General features: G+C 40.6%; 1 protein-coding gene across 1 annotated transcript in view; it reads left to right on the plus strand.

Annotated features, from left to right (window-relative positions):
* KCNMB4 (potassium calcium-activated channel subfamily M regulatory beta subunit 4) overlaps positions 1–21,800 on the plus strand; it is a 57,693-nt gene extending 35,893 nt beyond the window's left edge. The window contains exon 4 of the mRNA XM_006768159.2: positions 21,276–21,800. Coding sequence (XP_006768222.1) covers positions 21,276–21,444 — 169 coding nt within the window. The 3' untranslated portion in view covers positions 21,445–21,800. The remainder of the gene's footprint in view (positions 1–21,275) is intronic.
* The last annotated feature ends 270 nt before the right edge of the window (positions 21,801–22,070 follow it).

A 22,070-nucleotide genomic window follows, 5' to 3' on the forward strand; every position in this document is an offset into this window, starting at 1 on the left:
TCCTAGGAATTAGCATACCACGGTGGCTGTAGTAGGAACCTTGGCACCAGCCACCTTCTAGTGTGTGTGGTCTTGGGTGTGCTACTTGAACCTATTTGCATCGCAGTTCTCTTTGTAGAAGGAAAAAACAATAAGGTTATTACGAGTCTATCAGTGAGATGGGGTGAGCCTAACCCACAGTAGTTCCTATAAAACTGTTTATTATTATTTTATTACCATTAATAAGATTTGCCTCAAATGTCATTGTGTAACCTTCTCTCACCTTTTCAGGGATAATTAATCACTTCCTCTTCTGTGCTCCCACACTGTGATGGCTGCCTTTACCCTCCTCCTTTCTAGATTATGAATTCCTTAGGGCAACCATGTGCATCAGGTAGACGGGTTTACATTTCTGCTGTACCTATTAACTGTATGACCTTGGGGAAATGGTGCAACTTCTTGAGCTTAGTTTCATCTATAAAATGAAGGTAATATTATCCCTCTTAAGGGTATTTTGGGGGTAAGGGTCATATCTGTGCAGTAGTGAGTACTTAGTAAATGTATGTGTGTTTCTTCCCTTGCCCTCTACATTTCTAACTACTAGGGCAGAAATAATGAATCAGTGAATAAATAGCCTGGTTATTCACTGATTGGAGGCTGAGTGAGGTATTGAATTAATAAATAATAGGGATTTTATTAATGAGTAAAGCAACAGAACACACAGAGATAACTAAAAAGAAGAGGTTCTGTTGATAAATAAATATATTGTACTCCTGATACTGAGCAGATATGTCCTAATTTTGAAGTCCATTCAAATTATCTTTGTCCTGTAGTATGTTTTTTAAATTTTATTTTACTTAATTAATTTTTTGTTATTTATTTATTTATTTTTAATCCTCACTGGAGGGTATCTTTTCCATTGATTTTTAGAGAGAGTGGAAGGGAGAGAAGAGAGGGAGAGAGAGAAACATTGATGTGAGAGAGACACATTGATTGGTTGCCTCCCAAATGTGACCCTGCAGGGTCTGGGGAATCTGCAACCCAGGTTCATGCCCTTTACCAGGAATTAAACCTGTGACCCTTTGGTACAAGGTTCAATCTCTAACCACCAAGCAAAACCGGCCAAGGCCTATAGTATGTTTTTCACTCTTTTTGGTTTAGAGAAAGTTGAACATAATGGTCTGAACTAAAATTGAATAGAGTACAGAACACAATTTGAAAGCTATTAAAATAGAAGATTAAAAGCAATCAGTTAGAAAAGTACTACTCACTTAATTAGGGCTTTGTTTTTTTTTAACCTATAAAATTTAATAGAATGATAGATTAAATGATCTCCAAGATTCCTTTAAACACTCCAGTGTTAAGGTTTTGTGATTCTCTGATCCTGAAGGCTTGTGAAATTACAGCAGCTTAAGATACTAGATGAAATCCTAATGTGGAAGAGAAAGAAAAATTAGCAAAGAACTAAGTGGTTTACAGCCTGTGGCCATTTAGTAGAGGAACAGACAGTTCTACCTCAACAATAATCAAGTTTTGGAATGATGACACAGAGTCGTCAAAAGGTTAAATATAGTTCAACACACTCCTTAAAAGGCAAGGAAATGTGTAATGCATTTTTAGAAAGATTTTTACCAATGATATCCTAACATTTTAATTAGTTTTTCTTCTATTTAAAATTTTAAACTTCAATTACTTCAAAAATTCACTTATGTAATTACTTACATCCTCTTTTTGAGATAAACATATTTTAGGAATTAAAAGGTCTCCTTGCCACAAAATGGCTCATCACTCTTCTATCACCAAGTTACCTTGTTCAGTGTCCTGGATTTCATACATAAAATTATAACCATTTCAGTCGATTTCTCTTTCATTTATTCAACAAGCATTTATTAATCACCTGATATGTACCAGACAGTATCAATCAAAGATAATAAAACTTTGTCTCTGTCTTTAAGGAACTCACTGCCTAGTTTGGAAGACAAATGTATAAATACATAATTTGGATGCAATGTACTAAGTGCCATAATCATACACGCACACACTGGACCTACTTGAATGGAGATAAGAAGTGGAAAAAGAATAGCCTTTACAGGGAGAAAAATTTGAGTTAAATTTTAAAGGATGAGTAGGAATTTTCCTGATAAACACAAAGAGGGAAGGGGATCTCAGGGAAAACAGTAGTATGTTCAAAGGCATTAAGATTAGAGATACTCTGGGCAACTGGAAGTAAGAAGCTTCAGATGCTTGGAAAGTGCAGATAGGGGAAAGGTGGTAGACGAGCCTGAAGAGGTTGGACCAGATAATAATGTGCTTTTGTGCATCCTAAGGGTCTTAGACTTTATTATATGCACAGTGAGGAGTGACAGTCACATTTGTGTTTCAGAAAATCCAGCCTGGTGGATAGACTGGATCTAAGCCAAAGTTGGAGGAAGGATGAGCAATTGGGAAATTATTGCACCAGTCTAGACCAGGGCTGAAAAGAGCCTGGGCAAAGGCAGAATTAGAAAACGGAGGGAGGGAGGGAGGGAGGGAGGGGAAAGAAAGGAGAAAGAGAGAGAGAAAGAGAGAAGGAGGGAGGGAGGGAGGGAGGGAGACCCCCGACTGGGGCTTGAACCCACAACCTGGGTACATGCCCTGACCAGGAATTGGACCTGCAATCTTTTGGTGTACATGACAACACTCCAACCAAGAGAGAGGGAGAGAGGGAGGGAAGGGGGGAAAGAAAGGAGAGTATGGACATGAAACTTTAAGGAAGTGGGATCCACACACCTAGAGATTCACATGCTGCCTGATGGGGCTTCAGGTAAAGGAGAAGATGGGGCTGGATCGTCTGGCTTTCCGTTGTGGGTGACCATCCTGGAGGCATCATGAACTGGGGGGTGGGCAGGAGCATGGTTTCTGGGAAGGCATTTGCTTTCCTGATGTAAGTCCCACCACCTCCTGTTCCCACTACCTTTGTCCTGGTAGAAAAGTGCATAAATGTGGCTTGATGCCAGAGATGCAAAGCCGTCGAGCAGCTTTGTGGTGATAAGCGTGAGGATGGACATGCACACGTTTAGAAGAGCAAAGCAGAAAGACAGAGGAGCCAGCTTCCTGGCACCATCCTTGGGCAGCTGCCCCTGCCTTGCCTGCCTACGTTGGCATTTCTTCTTGTGTGAGACAAACAACACTTACATGCCTCTGAATACATTTATAACCGTTTCAACGAAAAAATAATCGGTCCATTGTAAGTGACTTTCGCAATGTCTTGCATTCATTTTTTACTTATGAAGCCCTAGAAACATTTCTTTTAATACATTTATATGTTGAATTTGTTTCATTGGCTTCTAAGTTTTCCTTTTAGTTTTTCTTTAAATACTTTATTGATTTTTTACAGAGAGGAAGGGAGAGGGATAGAGAATTAGAAACATCGATGAGAGAGAAACATTAATCAGCTGCCTTCTGCACACCCCTATTGGGGATGTGCCCGCAACCAAGGTACATGCCCTTGACCGGAATCAAACCTGGGACTCTTCAGTCCTCAGGCTGACGCTCCATTCACTGAGCCAAACTGGTTAGGGCTCCTTTTAGTTTTTATAGAACAAATTACTAAAAAAAAAAAAAGAATCTTTGTCTTTACTAGCAGATACAAATGGAGAAAATGTGCATAGAAAGATAGGAACTGATATTTTGAATAAATTCCTCAGGAAAATTTTATTGACTTTTAAATGAATTGCTATGTAGTAGATTTGATATTTGGTAAAATTTTAATATTTAATAGAGCATTTTACTTTTGTTTTCTATTTACTCTGAAAAATATTTCTTATACTCTCTCATTAAAGAAGAGTCTGGTTCTGTAGTTATTTTTTAAAGGAATATATGCATTGACTTTCTTCTTAGACATTGAGTCTAATAATGAGTATATCTTGAGTCTTAAACAAAACAGTGTATCCAGAATATTATTCAAATTGAGTTTTTCCATGTACATTTGTGTCTGGTTCCATATTTAGAGACATTGCATCAGAATTGAAGGCTCTCTTTGGTCTCAAACTCTACTTTTAAAAAAAGCAGCAATTGCGGTGGCTTCTCCAGTATGCTATGGAACAGGTATGGAATCCATCCTGGTGTTATTTGAAGTCTCACGTCCATACATTCTGCAAATGTTGTTGATCTAAATTTGAGGATCTGTTTTCTAATGTCACTCAAAGGGTTTTTCTGCTTGCAAATTAGTTTTCTAACAGCTTTTAACTTCGTGGCAATCAAGTTAATAATTTGATGTTATTAGCCACTTTTCATTTAAGATAGTGTATGCTGCCATCAAACAGAGCCCCGAGGGGATTTGGAAGGAAAGCTATAAGAATTGGAGGACAAGTAGGTCGCAGAGTGCAGCGCTGCCAGATGATGGAATGCAGGGCAGGGCCGAGCATCAGGAGACTTCTGTGCTATCCATAGCTCTCTTTGTGACTCAGTGTATGACCTTGGGCTACTTACTCAACAGCTCTCGCCTCAGTTTCATCTTGGATAAAATGGGGCCAGGCCTAGCCTCTAACACCTGGAGAGTGGATTGTGGAGTTGCTATTCTCACAGACTCTCAAATCTGGGAGACATCTTCCAGTCATTCACTCCAACACAAAGTAAATCCCTTCCCCAATGAAAAGTAGGTTTTTCCATTCTCTTACAACTCTGGTGACAGCGGACATCACCTCCCCCATGAAGAAGTCCATTCCATTTCCAAACATTTTTAGTTGTCAATAATCTATCTTGGGAAATAGCTAAAACAGGCACATTCATAGAGCCAGAAAGTCAATTAGAGGTTAACAGGGACTGGGTAAGGAGGGAAATGGAAGGTCCTGCTTAATGGTTACTGTTTCTGTTTGGGGTGATTACAACATGTTGGAAATAATAATGGTGGTGGTTGTACAACCTCGTGAATATAATTAACACCACTAAATTGTATATTTTAAATGGCTGAAATGGAAAATTCAATATCATACACACACACACACACACACACACACACACACACTAGTGACCCAGTGCACAGATTCGTGCACATTGAAAGGAAATTAATTAGAAGGTGGCCAGCGGGATGGGACTGGGCGAGATGTGCTGGACACACCCTGGAGTCAACCTCCTGTGGTCCCTCCCCGGCGTCTGTGGAGTGAGCAGGATCCCTCCGGCAGGTGGGGTCCCTCGGCCTGGCCTGCGGGGATTGGATTGAAACCGGCTCTCTGACATCCTCTGAGGGGTCTGGGAGTGCCAGAGGGCACTCTGCAAAATTGCTGTCTTACAGGGTGTGGAACGCAAAAATGCAAGGTGCAATAAACCAGATTTGTGGCCAACAGTACCCCAGCAACAACATAACCCACAGCCAAAGGTGGAATTCCATGGCCCCATGAGGAATCAGGCTCCCTCCTCTCTGGTTCCGGGTGTGTCACTCAAGAACTGCCGCTGCAAAGTCACTGCAGCTTGGCAGCTCCTGCATTGAACATCTGCCCCCTGGGGGTCAGTGTGCATCATAGCGACTGGTTGGACTGTTGGACACTTAGCATATTAGCCTTTTATATATATACCAGTGGCCTAGTGCACGAATCCATGCACAAGTAGCTCGCTGCTGCTTGCCTCAGTTGGCCGCCCCACCCACCACCACTTGTAGCTCTCCGCCACACATAGCTCACTGTCCCGCCCTCCTGTAGCTCTCTGCCACAGGTCACTCACTGCCCCGCCCTCCTGCTGATTGGTTGTTATGTGACAGCATCCTGACCAATTTGAATATTACCCTATTATAAGTACAGACTAGAGGCCCACTGCACAAAATTCATGCAAGGGGCTCAGCCCTCACAGCCCGGGCCGACCCTCGCAGCCCCGGCTTCATCCGGGAGGTCATCTGAACGGTTGTCTGGAAGGTAGTCCAGACAGTCATTCTGCTGTTCAGTCTAATTAGCATATTAGCTCTTTATTATATAGGATATATAAAACCACAATAAAAAAAATTGTCATTAATCATCAGGGAAATGCAAATTAAAACCACAATTAAAAAATTCCATCTTGGTTAGTGCTCTGGTCTCAATGTGAAGATAGACCATGTTATCTAAGATCGGCAGAACAGGAAACAGTCTAAAGTCACATGCAGGGAGGAGGAGGGTAAGGATCTGAATTCAAGTCATTGACCCTCAGACCATAGGTGTCCTAAGTCCACATTGCTGTCACTGTTGGGAATAGACTTGCTCTCACTATTTGTGATACTCTTCTTACTGTCTGTAGCTGGCCTATGCAGGGGAGGGCAGAACATTTTTGCCATCAGTGTTCAAGAGACTAAAAACTCACTTAATGAGGCCTGACATGGCTTTCACTTTTTTCCCCATCACTATTTATCCCCCCTATACCTTTACCACCTTTCTCCTCCACCCCATACCCCAACAATCACCACACTATTGTCTATGTCCGTGAGTTCTTTTTCTCTTTTTCTTCTTTGTTGCTCAATCCCTCCACACCCCCTGCTTCCCTCTTCTCCCACCTCTGCCCAGAATTTTCAGCCTATTCTCCCTGAGTCTGTCTCTGTTTTGCTTGTTTGTCCATTAGATTCCACATATGAGTGAAATCATATGGTACTTGTCTTTCTCTGACTGAGTTATTTCACTTAACATAATACTCTCCAGGTCCCTCCTTGCTATTGCAAAAGGTAAAAATTTATTCTTTTTTTATGGCAGAATAGTATTCCATTGTGTAAATGTAGCTCTTTTTATCCACTCATCTACTGAATGGACACTTGGGCTGCTTCCAAATCTTGGCTATTGTAAATAATGCTGCAATGAATATAGGGGAATATATATTCTTTCGATTAGTGTTCCCAGAAGTAGAATTGCTGGGTCATAAGGCAGTTCCATTTTTAATTTTTTGTGGTAACTCCATACTGCTCTCCATGGTGGCTGCACAAATCTGCATTTCTGCCAACAGTGCACAAGGTTTCCCCTTTCTCCAATACTTGTTTGTTGATTTATTTATGACAGCCATTTTGACAGATATGAGCCAATATCTCATTATGGTTTTAATTTGCATTTCCCTGATGATTAATGACATTGAGCATCTTTTCATATATCTATTGGCCATCTGTATGTCCTCTTTGGAGAAGTGCCTATTCAGGTCCTTTGCCCATTTTTTTAATTGGATTGTTTGTGTTTTTGTGTGTTGAATTTTATAAGTTCTTTGTAAATTTTGGATATTAACCCCTTATCAGATGTATCTGAAAATATATTCTCTTATTTAGTCGATTTTCTTTTCATTTTTTAAAAAATATATTTTTATTGATTTCAGAGAGGAAGGGAGAGGGAGAGAGAGAGATAGAAACATCAATGATGAGAGAGAATCATTGGTCAGTTGCCTCCTGCACAATTGGGGATCAAGCCCGCAACCTGGGCATATGCCCTGACCGGGATTTGAATCGTGACTTCCTTGTGTGGGACATTAATACTAGTCTATATCAGAGGAAAATAAAACAAATTTCGTCAATAGTACTCATGCCTCGAATGTTTAATGATTTTTCAAATTGTTTTATATTTAGTACAACAATCTGATGACTATTTACTTGTATTTTCTTGAATTTTGAATGTCACATGCTACCACAGTAAAAGTTAAGTTGCTGTCACATCCAAGAGAAACTTCAAGATTGACTGATAGGGCCTTTTTAGTGGCTCAAGTTTTAAAAATTCTATTATTGTACCATAATTCATCACTTTGATTGTTATGCATATTTTTCTTGAATACTTTTGTTCTCCAAACATATATTCATAAGCAATTTATTAGTTAGGAAAAGAGCTTCATGATTAATTTGGCTAATTTTATTGTGCAGAAGTATTTCAGTATCTCTTCAGTGCATTTTTACCAAGAGAAACAATTCCTTGACGGACTCTAACAAAACTAGAATGTAAAACTGTTATTCATGTAGTGTTTACAACATAATTTGGGGTTTAGGATGAGTAACTCATTCCTACCCTGGACAGAAATGCTAGCCTATTTCTTTCTTTCTATGGGCAGCAGCAAAGTGTATATACTTAGCTAAGTATTTAATTAACAAAATAACTGTTTGGTGCATAATACATTTTAATGACATGATTTTTAGCAAGTGAGAAACTTCTAGAATGACAGTGTAATAATAGGAAGTATCCCTGTTTCCTTCACGCTCTCATAATCAAAAAGATATGTGATTCTTCTTGCCTCCACTCAGGATACATTCTTCATATCCTTTCTTCACAGTTGCCAAAAGAATGGAGCCATGCTGGCATGAGAGGTATAGAAAATACTAAACTGTCAACTGGCTGATTTTTCTTCCTTGAGGATCTAATTATAGGGAATTGGCCTTAACCTAATCAGACATGAATGGTGATTTCCTGAGAGTAATTGTGGAATGAATTACTGTGGAATGAGTTACAGGGGCTTTTTCAGAGGTTTAGAAAAAACAGAATGTCTGTTCACCTGCTTGGGCTTGTTTGGTCTGGGCATAATGTTGCTGGCAGCATTTCCTGGCCCGCTGGGTCTGTGACGGCAACCTCTCTAGGAGTAGTAGTGTTGGAAGGCATCTCACGGAGGGGAAGGCACCTAAGCAGGGGTGGGGCTGGTGAGCTGAGAGACAGGAACCACAAGAGACAGTAGTTACATGCATGTGAGTTGGTTAGCTGGGCTAGAGATAGGTTGTAAAATAACTAAGCGGGAAGAAAAGAAAATACATTTTGTAATGACAAAAAAGAATAGTAAACATGATCACTTTCTCTTGGAAATTATCTGAAAACTAGAGGCCCAGTGCATGAAATTCGTGCATGGGTAGGTTCCCTAGGCCTGGCTGGCGAGCAGGGCCAATTAGGGCCTTCCAGCTGCTGGCCGGGGCCTTCCTTCACTCCACGCTGCCTCCTGGTGGTCAGCAGCATGTCATAGTGAGCGATAGAACTCCTGGTCTCCTGGCTGAACTCCCATGGGAACACTTTACATATTAGCCTTCTCTCTATATAGACAGATAGATAGTTGGCATAGTCTGTAAGAGCACAAGCAAATACACATGACTGTTTATACAAATAAATATATAATATTTATGATTTCAAACAAATAGAGGGTGCCTTCCAAATATATACACACTTTAATATCAAAATTTCAATTTTGAAAACGAAATGTATTTTAATAAACACTCCTTTCTAATTATTTAAAATGTGTTACACATTTTTTGAGGACACCCTATATATGTAGACTTGATAGAATTCCTAGGAAGTTGGAGATCCTCCTCCTCGCACCCCCAACATTTGTTTAACTGAAACTCTGTGGCTCTGGATTTCATCCCCTTCTTATTCCACTAACATGTACTGAGCTCCCACTTCGAGCTTAACACAGTGTGATGCTCTTTTGGTGTCGGAACCACTGGTAAAAACGCAGGCTTTGTGGCATTGGGCAGACCTGCTGAGACCACTGTTCTTAGTAGGGGCATTTGCGTTTGAGCCATGGGTTGGTGAGCGAACCCTGGTTGCTCTCCCCCCACTTCTGTTTTACTAGTTAAGGAACCTCTGCCATCTGGATGTTATGTCAAAAATCGTGGGGAAAATGTTTCTCAACCTCCTTGTAAATGCTAGTTTTCATCTGCACACAATATGCCCCATCTTGTTCAGACGGCAAGAAGATGCATTGACATTTGGGGGATCCCTTACCCGCCTCATATCCTTGAGAACCAAATTCTGAAGCCCTTGCCAGCCTTACAAGCGCCCAGTGGAATCCTTGCTCACATGCATATTTTGGGTGCATCAATATGTTTGTCATTTCTCCCTGGAAACGGTTTCTCACACCCACGTTGCAAGTGTGTGATCTGTGATTCTGTCTCCCGCTAGCTTCTGTGTCCCCTTTGCCTGGAGGGAGGGCTGGGAGCATGACTCAGCTTAGGGAAATGATACAAAATGTGGCTGCTCAGTGACGTTTCAAAAGAGTCTCTCTGTGTGCAGTTCCTATGCTGGGTGCAACCTATGACTCCCTTCACCTGAAACAGTGGAGCAGGTTTGAACACTAGGATCCCAGAATCATGGCATTGAATGGGCCTAGAAGACACTTGCGAGGTTAAACCCTTTGGATGTCATCTTATTTAATTTCAAAGGGAATCGCAACCCAGTATTTGCAGATTTTGAGGAAAAGGCACATGATAATTTCGCTCAGTGATTATCCTTTCAGTGTGTGCAGCCTTTTCTATATGGAGAACTCTTTCCACTTTGGTATTTTGCTTCACAAAGTGTAGATAAGGGGTCCTGTTGTTTTTGTCTTAATCAGTGAGGATACCTGGATGTCCTGATTTAATTAGTACTGTTGTTTTTAGTCCCTTCCAGCCCCTGGCTTTTCTGGGAATCCCATTTGTATCACTAAATCCTCAGACATGCTGGATCACAACAAGCATCCTTAAAAAAAGATTTCTAGAAAGAGAGGAAGGGAGAGGGAGAGAGAGAAGGAGAGGGGAAGGGAGAGTGAGAGGGCAAGGGAGAGGGAGAGGGAGAGGGAGAGAGAGAAACTAGATATGAGAGTGGACTATCAATCCTCCTGCATTCCCCCCACCCAGGACTTAACCCAAAATCTAGACATGTGCCCTGACTGGAAACCAAACAGGAAACCTTTTGGTACACGGGAGGATACCCAACCAACTGAGCCACACCGGCCAGGATAGCAAGCACTTTTTGATGTTTAAGAATTAAATCCTCTAAATAAGGAATTGAAAACCAGAAGGGTATTTCAAGCATTAACATCATAAGTCAACATTTCCATTTTCTGAGGCAATTTCTCTAGGTATAAGCATTACTCTCCACTGATGGAACATGGTTCTGAGAAACTTCCCTTGGGAACAATGGCCCACCCTTGAATGTCCTCATTTCTGACTAAAATCTGATTTAATGATGCAGTATTGATTTTTATGAGAAGAATAAATGTATGGAAAATTGCAGGTTGGATAGAAATTGTAGAACTAATTTTTAGTAAAATAAAAGTATGAAAACGACACAGAGATCTGCTCCAACCACTCACTCTGAATTTCCCTGTGTGAAAATTCTACCTCCATTTTTAAATTTAGAATTAAAAAAAAAAGATTTGAAGGGTAGTTAATAGAGAAAAAGTTCATGATGTGGCATAAGATTGTGGTTAAAATTAATGTGGAGAATTACTAGTGATATATTGGATCATGACAGATCTAAGTAAAAAATAATGAAGAATCTTTGGACACAGTTGATGAAAAATAAAGTTGAAAAGGAACTAGCAAAGATGTATTGCTAAGACACAAAGGAAATCCTATAGCAAACAAGGAGGCAATTCCTTAGGGAGGATTAGCATGGAGGATGGTGTTAAAATGTGTGAAATTCCCTTTATGACGTGCTTAGGAGCAGGGCTAGTGGGATTCTCACTAGGCGAAGGCACATGTAGGGAGACAGTGGGAAGAGAAGTGCTTTACAGTATTTGGGGGGCAGGTGTGTTTTATATGTAAATGCCTTTGTCATAAGTGGGCAAATGGGGGGAAATGAAAATAATAAATACTTTTTATAACTCAGTTTGGGATAATACAAAGAGTTTATTCTCTGATGTGGTTTTTTGTTGTTGTTTTGTAGGGATTTTTAGAGTAACTGTTGATGAATAAATTCTGAGTGACTAATTGGGGGAAGGGGTAGAAAACTTGTGCTAGTAGGAATGGATTATAATATAGAACAGTGTATGGTAGTGTGGTTATCTAAATGATAGTCCACATCCTAATAATGCCCATGGATTTATGTTTAGTTACCTTGTTACCTGATGGTACCGGCTGTAGCTAAAAGGGACTTGGCCGTTGTGATTAAGGATCCTGAGATGGAAGGTGTTGGGTGGGGTATCTGGGTAGGCCCCAAATGCAACCACAGGGGCTTTATATAAGGGGAGGTAGGAGATCAGAGGAATGGTAGGGAAGGTGATGGTGAAAAGGAAAAGTGGCAGTGATGCCCAGGGGCCAGCAGAGATGAAATCTTTTAGAAGTGCCCACCCTTACTGTCTTCTTGCCTGTTCTCGGTTTCAGTTGTCCTGGGTTGGACCACCTGCTCTGATCTGAGTAGTATTTTCCTCCACGGAGAAGACGAGAAAAATGAGAGAAGGGTAGTTCTAGGTTCTCTTTGTTAACACTGGCAGTTATTTGTCCTAAGGAGGGGCATGTCCATTTTTGTTTTGATTCTTCTTGTAAACGCAGCTTTAATTCCCTTTTCATTGCCTGCAGTATTTTTCATCAGCTCCACTTATTCTGGGCTTTGTCTTCCTGACAGTGTTCTGACGGGTTCAGTCATTTTTGCTTCATCTTTGGTCCTTTAAAACCTCATCTTTCCGAAGAACTCACAGTCCAGCCTCCTCTTTTCTGTAGGCGGCTCTTCTCTTTCCTTTGTTTAGGTTGGTGAAGGTTTCTTGGAAAACTCATATGATAAAGAGAACATTCATGTAAACAGTTTGACCATACATGGATTTATACAGTTTGACCATAACAAAGTCTACGGGACAGTAGATTTTGGCTATTTACTATATGAAGAATGTTTTGAAATAAACATATTCATGGCAGCTCAAACAGTAATCCATCCACATAAATTGGCAGGATAACAAAAAATTAAAACAAGATGTAGAGGTAAAGTTTTCAAGTAGAAAAATGACTGCTACAGGGAATAGAGAGTTTTAAATTATGAAGGAAAGATAATGTCCTAAATTATGCTCCTATTATAATTTTTTAAAATATATTTTTATTGATTTCAGAGCGGAAGGGAGAGGGAGAGAGAGATAGAAGCATCAATGATGAGAGAGAATTGATCAGCTGCCTCCTCCTCGCCCTTTACTGGGCATGTGCCCTTGACTGGAATCAAACCCGGGCCCCCTTCAGACTCCAGGCTGCCGCTCTATCCACTGAGCCAAACCGGCGCCTCTAGGGACTATTATAATTTTTTAAAACCTTGCAGAGAAAAAAAATCTGCCATTACCTTTACTTTAAAAAATGTGAATATAGATGATGAGTAAATTCATGGGAGTATAGTTGCTGAGTCAAATGTTCACATCTAAAACTTTTAATAAAGCCCGGCCAGTGTTTCTCGGTGGTTAGAGCGTCACCCCAAGCACCGGATGGTCTCTCTCAAGTTCTGTGGTCAAGGGCACATACCTGGGTTGCAGGTTGATCCCCTGGTCGGGATGCATGTGGGAAGGAACCAATCAATGTGCCTCTCTCACATCGATGCTTCTCTCTTTCTCTTTCCCCTCCTCCACCCTTCCTCCATTCTACTCTCTAAAAATCAGTGGAAAAAATATCCTCAGGTAAGAATTAACAAAAAAAATTTAAAAATTAAAATTTTAATAAAAACTAACGAATAACCATTCAAAAAAATTACTCCTAACTTACATAAAAGTTTTATTTCTCCACATACACTCCAGAGCTGTGTATTATCATTCTTAATTTTTACCAATTTGATAGTAAAAATTTTTTTATCTTCTTTTTAATTTGATTTTCTTTCATAAGTGAATGGAATTGATCATCTTTTCATATAAATATTAGCTATGTGTTTTTATTTTGGTTTATGTGTCTTGCGTAGTTTTTTGGGTTATATGAAAAGGTGTACACGTCTATAATTAGATCATCTTTTCTTAATAGTTTCTGCATTTCATGTCTTACTTAGAAATCAGAGTTGCTTATTCTATGTAGCATAATGCTCTCCAGGTCCATTCATACTAACAGGGAAAGATTTCCTTCTTTTTTATAATCAAGTAGTATTCCATTGTGTAAATGTACCACAGCTTTTTTTTATCCACTATCTACTGATGGACAAATACCATCTGATTCAACTCACATGTGAAATCTAATGAACAAAATAAACTAATAAACAGAATAGAAACAAACTCATAGAGAACAGACTGACAACTGTCAGAGGGGAGGGAAGTTGCCAGGCTGGGTGAAAAGATGAAAGGATTAAGCAAAAACAAACAAACTCATAGACAATAGGAAAAAAAAAAAGAAATCAGGGTTGCCAAATTTAGCAAATCAAAATACAAGGTTTTGTTAAATTTTTATTTTTGGTAAAAAATGAGTAATATTTTAGTAAAAGTAAGCCCAATAGAATATTTATACAAGAAAAAACATTAGAAAAAGTTTGCTTTTCTCATTTTAAGGTTGTTTTTAAAAATTTAGGTGTTTTAGAGCATTCATGGTTCTGATTTTTTTTAAAATTAAGATTTTGAGCCATCTGGGTTTTCTTTCTTTCTCTTTCTTTCTTTCTTTCTGTGTGTGTGTGTGTGTGTGTGTGTGTGTGTGTGTAATGAGATGGGGAGCCAATGCTTTTTTCTCCAAATGATCACTGTTACTTCAACATAGTTTATCAAATAATCCATCCTTCCCACACTACTTTTAATAGTATTGAATTTTCACTATAAAAATGGAACGACAGCCCTGACCGGTTTGGCTCAGTGGATAGAGCGTCGGCCTGCAGACTGAAGGGTCCCAGGTTCGATTCTGGTCAAGGGCATGTACCTTGGTTGTGGGCACAACCCCAGTGGGGGATGTACAGGAGGCAGTTGATCGATGTTTCCCTCTCATTGATGTTTCTAACTATCCCTTCCCTTCCTCTCTGTAAAAAATCAATGAAATATATTTTAAAAAAATGCAGCGACAAAATAGATACAACAAGTGAGAACTATGATGAGAATAATCTGTGTCTCCAATAGAAGAATGTATTTTTCCAGTGTATTTCTGCTTAAATCTTAAATTGAAGCATTTTGGCCAGAGAACACTTATAGCCCTATTTGCAATAAATTACTTGGTGATGCAGAGACACCATGGACCAAATTACTCTGAAGAACAATAGTACTTTCTTAAGAAAAGGTCACAGAAATTGCTGAGTCCAAATTGCTCTCTACTTTACGAAATCCTTCATGTCTTTGATGAGCTCAGTGGACGGAAAGTCATGCTCCCCAGCGTTCACAGTCCCTGACACAGGCTCCCAAGGAGCTTGCAGAGGTGGGTGGAAGAGGAAAGGGAGGTAATGTAAGTTTTTGCAGTTCCTTAGGTTTGATCTTAAAGAATATCTAGGTTCTCTTTCCATTTCTCCACCCCCCCCCACCCCGCTGTGGAAGATCAGCAAAATATTTATAATTAAAAAAAAATTATGTCAAGCTAACTAGCATAAAATAGATTCATTGATTTGCCTTTTTCCCCCCTTTTAAGGCAAAAAGTCATAAGCGTCCTCCTGGTTTGCAGGTTTGCTATCTATCCCGCCAAAGTTGAATGCAAATTTTTCTCTCCAGAAATGGCAGGCTTGGGGCCTCATTTCCTCTACGAAGAATAGGCAAGTTTGAGGAAGAACTTTTATGCAGTTAAACATTACTACACTCTAAGTTCACCTAATTGGAGAAACTAGTTAAGAAAATGTAAGAATGTTTATAACGTTTATAGATCCATAATCAGCCTTTCACCTAGAGATAGGAGGCAACTGTAGAGCAAAGCCATGATCTTGATCAAGTATTTCCCGAGTTTTTAAAAGCCCTTATCAGAGTGTCATTGCTGGACTGGAGTGGGCAAAACTGGGCTCATGATAGAGCAAATCACCATACAAAATACTGCAAAGGATCTCTGTTCTCGTCTCTGTGTTTATACTGTAATTTATAACGGAACCTGACCCAGCTTCCAGACTAGCCGTTCACCTGCCTTCCTGTGATCACCTGCAAAGACAAGCAAACCTTCCTCTTCTCTTGGCAAGGTCTTACGATTGCTTCAAACAGCAACTAAACACATTGGCTAACTACTGTCAATAAGGATAGCTCAGTTACGCCAAAACCACATTAATGTTGTTATCAGCCAATCTTCAACATCTTTTGGTAGAAAAAAAGATTTTTAAAAATCATTAATCAAGTCAGATATTTTCCTGAGGTGCATTTTAATCCTCACCCAAGGATATGTTTATATTGATGTTTAGAGAGAGAGGGAGGAAAAGAGAGAGAAACACTGATGTGAAAGAGAACATCAATCAGTTGCCTCCCGTATGCACCCTTAGGTATGTGCCCTGACCAGGAGTAGAACCTACAACCTTTTGGTGTATGAGGCGACCCTCCAACCAACTGAGCTGGCCAGAGCTAATTCAGTCACCTTTTAGAAAGCCCATAGCATAAGTCTTGCTAAAAATAAAAACATTTCATAATACCCACATCAAGGTTTTCTAGATTAGATATTAATGATTAGCAATTTCTACCTGAAAATCTCTTATGACATAGTCGTCTCTCACCTTTGGCATTTTGATTGAAATTCCTTTATACATTTGAGACTTTTATAGAAAACTTTCAAAGGCCGTCTAAAACCCAGTTCCAAGCAAAGTTATCCAGGAATGAATACATGTCAGGAATCTTTGGTTTTCATTATAAAATATCATTATGTCACTTCTATGACAGGAATTAAGCTGATAGAAGACTCCTTTCAACCAGTAACATAGAATGTGCCTCAGTTATTTCAGCCTGGAACAATTGCTGTTCAGTTATTTTCAAAAACCATTTTTGGTATTTGAAAAGCCTTCAGTCAGTTATTCCTGGATGTGAGTAATTATTCGCATCACCTGGGAAGCTGTTTAAAACCTCAGTCTGATTCAGGAGACCTGGGAGCTTGGAATCAATACTGTAGAAACTCTTTGAATGATTTCACTAGCCAGGTTTGTAAAACGGCCATTAAGAGCTTTTTGAATGTGTTATAGAGATAATTTTATGGAAAAATGCACACAGTCTAAATTATTGAGTGTAGCCCTAAGAACAAGTGTGTCCTGGAGGAATTCACATGCTACTCTCTCTCTTTTTTTAAATAGAATGGCAACTATGTCATCTCTCCTTTTTTCCTTGGTGCTGGGACATTCAGAAGAAAGTTCCACTTAAGCATAAGGCAGGAGCTTTTCTAAGCCTGAGATTTCTATTTTTTCCCCATCCTAATTGTACTTGCTTTTTACTGTCAATCTAAGGATTGTATTACACTTAGGTCTTTTGTTTTTATTGTTACCTATTTCAGGTTACTTTTAAAAGTAAGGTCATGTTATGAATAATAAATAAGATTTAGAGCAGAAAGAGCACCTATTAAAAAGGTTTGGAGAAGCCCTGGTCAGGTAGCTCATTTGGTTAGAACAGTGGTCAGCAAACTGCGGCTCTTTGGCCCCTTGAGTGTGACTCTTCCACAAAATACTGACTTCTGCGCATGGGCCACGAAGTTTCAGTCACACTGTATGTGTGCGCCCGCATGTGGTATTTTGTGGAAGAGCCACACTCAAGGGGCCAAAGAGCCACATGTGGCTCGCAAGCCACAGTTTCCCAACCTCTGGGTTAGAACATCATCCCAATATGACAAGGTTGTGAGTTCAACCCCCCAGTTAGGGCATATACAAGAATCAACCAATGAATGCATATAGGTGGAACAATTATGTCATTTGGCTATGTTGCTATAACTGAGGCCTGCCATATGGACTGATATTATGCTTGCAGAATTATTTTATGATTGTGATAATGATGAAGCATTTGTAGACTTCAAAAATAGATTTTATCAAAATATGTAAGTGTAAATCCTTATAATGACATCACATATAATTTCTCACAAAAACATGGGTAAAGCTTGACAACTGAAAAAGTTTCCAAGGTTTATTGTATCCTTGGTATACAATAAGTGTACATAATTAATATATGTGTATTCTAAGAAGGGTTTAATGAGTGATCTAAAGGCTGATAGAATTTAGCAAGATAAAATAAATCAGAAATATGAAGAAAATAAGACAATGCATTAGGGGTCTGGTTGGCACAAAAAAAGCCATAGAATCTTGCTAGAGATGGACCAAAATTTTAACTTCCTAACAGCTTACATGAAAAGGAAAATTCTCCGCTCAGATAAGCGAGAAGAACTTGTGATAATAAGCCTAGAAGTCTTTCTATTCTCTCTAGGATCTCTTGGAAAAAGTACTTTGAAGTAGATTATCTTGTCTCTTGATTGGTATAGTTACCATTATGTGATTGATACAATAAATTATAGTGCTGTAAGATTTTTACATGAACTGGATTAGTTTAAGAAATTTTCTAGCCCTAGCTGGTTTGGCTCAGTGGGTGGAGCATCCATCTATGGAATCAAAGGTTCCCAGGTTCAATTCCAGACAAGGGCACGCACCTGGGTTGCAGACTTCTCCCCAGCCCAGGCCCTGGTTGGGGCGTGTGCAGGAGGCAACCAATCGATGTGTTTCTCTCACATTGACATTTCCCTCTGTCTTTCCTTCTTTCTAAAAATCAATGGAAAAGTATCCTTGGGTGAGGATTAAAAAAAAAGAAGAAAGAAAGAAATTTTCTAGCCCATTAACAAAACAGTTCACCTGTTAGCCAATAGAACAGGCTTTGTGGGATGGAAGGAATCTTGTTTGGTGAGACAAAGTCAAAGATAATATTTTTTTTTTACTAATTTTTCTTACTATTTATTGAGATAACATTGGTTAATAACATTATATAAATTTCAGATGTGTAATCTTATAATTTGATATTTGTATAATACAGCATTGTGTGCTCATCACCCAAAGTCAAGTATCTTTCTGTTACCATATATTTGATGCCCTTTACCCAATTTTCCCTTCCCCCCACAACCTTCCCCTTTGTGTGTCTTTTTCCTCACCAGGTTAGGGAAGTTTTCAGCCATTATTTATTCAAACAGATTCTTGACTCTTGTCCTTCTAGTACCCAAATAATACGGATGTTGTTATCCTTGATGTTGTCACAGAGGTCCCTGAGACTTCCTTTAATTTAAAAAAATTATTTTTCCTTTTGTTGCTCTGCTTGGGTGTTTTCTATTATATTGTCCTCCAAATCACTGATTCAATCCTCTGCTTCATCTAGCCTGCTGTTGATTCCTTCTAGTGTATTCTTCATTTCAAATATTGTATCATTCATTTCTGAGTAGTTCTCTTTTATGGCTTCTATATCCTTCTTAATGCTTACTATCTATTTGTTTAAGTTCTCACTGAGATCCTCCATTCTTCTGCTAAGGTCCTTGAGCATCCTTATAACCATTGTTTTAAACTCTGCAATTGGTTGCTTCTATTTCATTTCCTTCTTCTTTCTGGGGATTTCGTTTGTTCTTTCATTTAGGGTATATTTCTTTGTCTCCCCATTTTGTCTTCCTTTTGTGTTTATCTCTGTGTATTAGGTAGCTGTGCTATGACTCCCAAACTTGTTATGATGACTTAATGATGTAGGTGTCTTGTGGGGCTCAGTGGTGCAATATTCCTGATCACCTGAATTAGGTTCTCCAGGAATGTCTCTTGTATGGGTTATGTGTGGCCTCCTGTTGTAGTTGAGTCTCGAATACTGATGGATCATTCATGGGTGGAGTTAACCCTCATGCTGGCTGACTATAAGGATAGACCTCGATCACTGTGTATGAGTCTCTCTTCAGGGGCTGCTCCCCAAGGAGAAGTTATTCCCAGCAGGATCTGATGCCTGCTGGAAACCCCCTTTGGATGGGCCACTAATCTGAAGTAAGGGTGTGAAGCCATTGGTTGTGTTGGTTCTGGGTCCACTTGGTTCCGGTGTAGGTTGATGTCAGACATAATGTGTTACTGGCCTTGGGCTACCTGTCTGGAGCTACTATGTTATTCACTGTCTACTATGCCTGGGTGTATGTGGAAGGGGCAAAGCTGTGTACAAGGGTCAGCTTCCTTCAGCTCTGAGCCAGGGGCAGATCTATAAAAGTTCCAAGGCTCCCTGAGGTCCACCTCTCCCTGTCAGCTACTCTGCCACCCCCTGAGGTTGCCTCCTTCAGATCCTTCTGAAGAAAAACGATAGAGTGGGTCTAGGCTGGACATGACCTACAGACCCTAAAACAAGGCACAAACTTGGTAGGGTGGGGCGACCTGGGTCAGGAAGATGGGTCTAGTAGGTCTCCTTTTCGGAGGCAGCTCACTCAGCGGAGAAAATGGCCCCTACTCCAAAGCCATACCACTCAGTTTCTGCCAGAGTCTCCAACCCTAGCTCTCCCAGGAGGAGCACATGGCAGGTTCAGGTTGGGTGTGGCCAGCCAGCCCTTCACAGGAGCAAGCTCAGTTGGGCAGAGCCACCAGGACTCAGGAGGACAGATCAAAAGAGTCTCACATTTGGGGTGGTGCCAGCTGAGCCTGAAGGAGGAGGCTAAGCATGTCACTTCTTCCCTGCTCTGTAACCACACAACCTCGTGCCTGTCAGAGTCCAGGACAAAAGCCTCCAAGGAAGACACACTCCAAAGGTCCCATCTCTGAGCTGCACTCCCTTCCCCCACGGAACTGAGCTCAGCAGGGTTGGGCAACTGATTCTTGGGAGGACAGATCAAAACAGTCTCTCCTTGAGGGTGGTGCTGGCCAAGCCTGCTGGAGCGGGGCAAGACTGGCCCGTTTTAAAGCCACACAGCTCAGCAACTATCTGAATGTCCACCTAGTGCTTCTCCAGAAAAAGACCACATCAAAGGTCCCTGTTATGTGCAGCCAACAGACCTTTCTATAGGACTTGAGCTTGGCAGGGTGGTGTCGCCTGGATTAGTGCACCCCCCCAAACTGGTGTAAGAATAGGAGTACTCGACCCTGGGAAGATGGCACCTATGGGCAGTGTGGAATTGGTACTCAGCACAGGGACCTCCGTGGGTAACCTTCCAGATCTCTCCTCGGGGACACACCCCAATCTTTTTATGACTCCCATATGACCTGAGTCACCTTCTTTCTACCGGATCCCCATGTGAATGTCCAAGAGCAAAATCCTGTGCATTGGCCCTTTAGAGAACACCTGGGTTTCTAGCAGACTGCTTCCTCTTCCAGGTAGACAGAGTCCCAGCTAATTTCCACTGCCAGGAGCTATGAAGACTCCTGGTATTCTGGGTTGGGAATCCTATCCTGGGGTTGAGACCCCACATTTCTCAGGAGGGACTTTTTGCAGCCGAGATATCCTTCTGGCTTCTCAGCCCCCTTGTGGGTGCAGGGGCCAGACCTCTCTGCATCTCCACCCTTCTTACCAGTCTCTATGTGGCTTCTTCTGTAAATCCTTGGTTATGATACTTCTATTCAGCTATCTTTCAGTTGGTTATTCAGGTTGATTGCACTATAATTTAACTGTAAACCCGATGTAGCACTGGGAGGAGGTGAGTGTATCTTCTACCTGTTCCACAGCCATCTTGGAACCCCCAAGTCTTCACTTTCAATGGTGCTTATTCCCTTTGAGCCAGAAAGCTGGGCTCCAGGTTGTAAAGAGTTTTCAATGCCATGCCAAGGCAGCTGACCACACTTTCTTTCCCGTTTTCCACTGTCTTGCAGACCAGACGACGTACTCCTGCATCGCACACATGATGAGATTGTCCTCCTGCATTGCTTCCTCTGGCCCCTGGTGACATTTGTGGTGGGCGTCCTCATTGTGGTCCTGACCATCTGTGCCAAGAGCCTGGCCGTCAAGGCAGAAGCCATGAAGAAGCGCAAGTTCTCTTAGAGGGGAGTAGACGTGTGGAAAGCAAAGCACAGAAGCTGCACCCATTGGCACACATCTCCCTGCAGAGCCTGTTCCCGGTGCGGGAGATGGAAGGGGCTATGAGAGGTCTCTGAGAGGCTCCCCCCTCAATGGCAGCAGCAACAGGCACAACTGGAAGACTTAGAACCTCATAGATGATATTCTATGTGTTGTAGCCATGGCTAAAGGGTCAAGCTCTAGCTGTCTGGAGTAAAATTCAGAAAATCTGATAAAATGTTAATTTTTTTGAAAGTCTCAGTGTATAATTGTACAGTGTAGTATACAAATCATGATGATTTATGGTATTTAAAAATATTAAACTAGAGTGATCTGTGTTCTTTTCTATTTTCTTTTTTATCCTTAAAACACCAGGATTTAAAAAAAAAGTTCTTCTGGGTTTCACTTGATTCTGCTAGACTAAACTTTGACTTGGAGATGAGGATTCCTGCACAGATCTTCACTTCACCATATAATTCCGTTTCCATTATTAAAGAGTACCATTGGGCTTTTGCTTGAAGATGAAATACTGCTCAGTCTCCAATCACTTCCATGAATCTTCAACCAGGGACGCTCAAAGATTGGAAAAAGATGTCCTCTAACACTTGCCT

Source organism: Myotis davidii, unplaced genomic scaffold (assembly GCF_000327345.1).
Source record: "Myotis davidii unplaced genomic scaffold, ASM32734v1 scaffold582, whole genome shotgun sequence".
Taxonomy (NCBI): Eukaryota; Metazoa; Chordata; class Mammalia; order Chiroptera; family Vespertilionidae; genus Myotis; species Myotis davidii.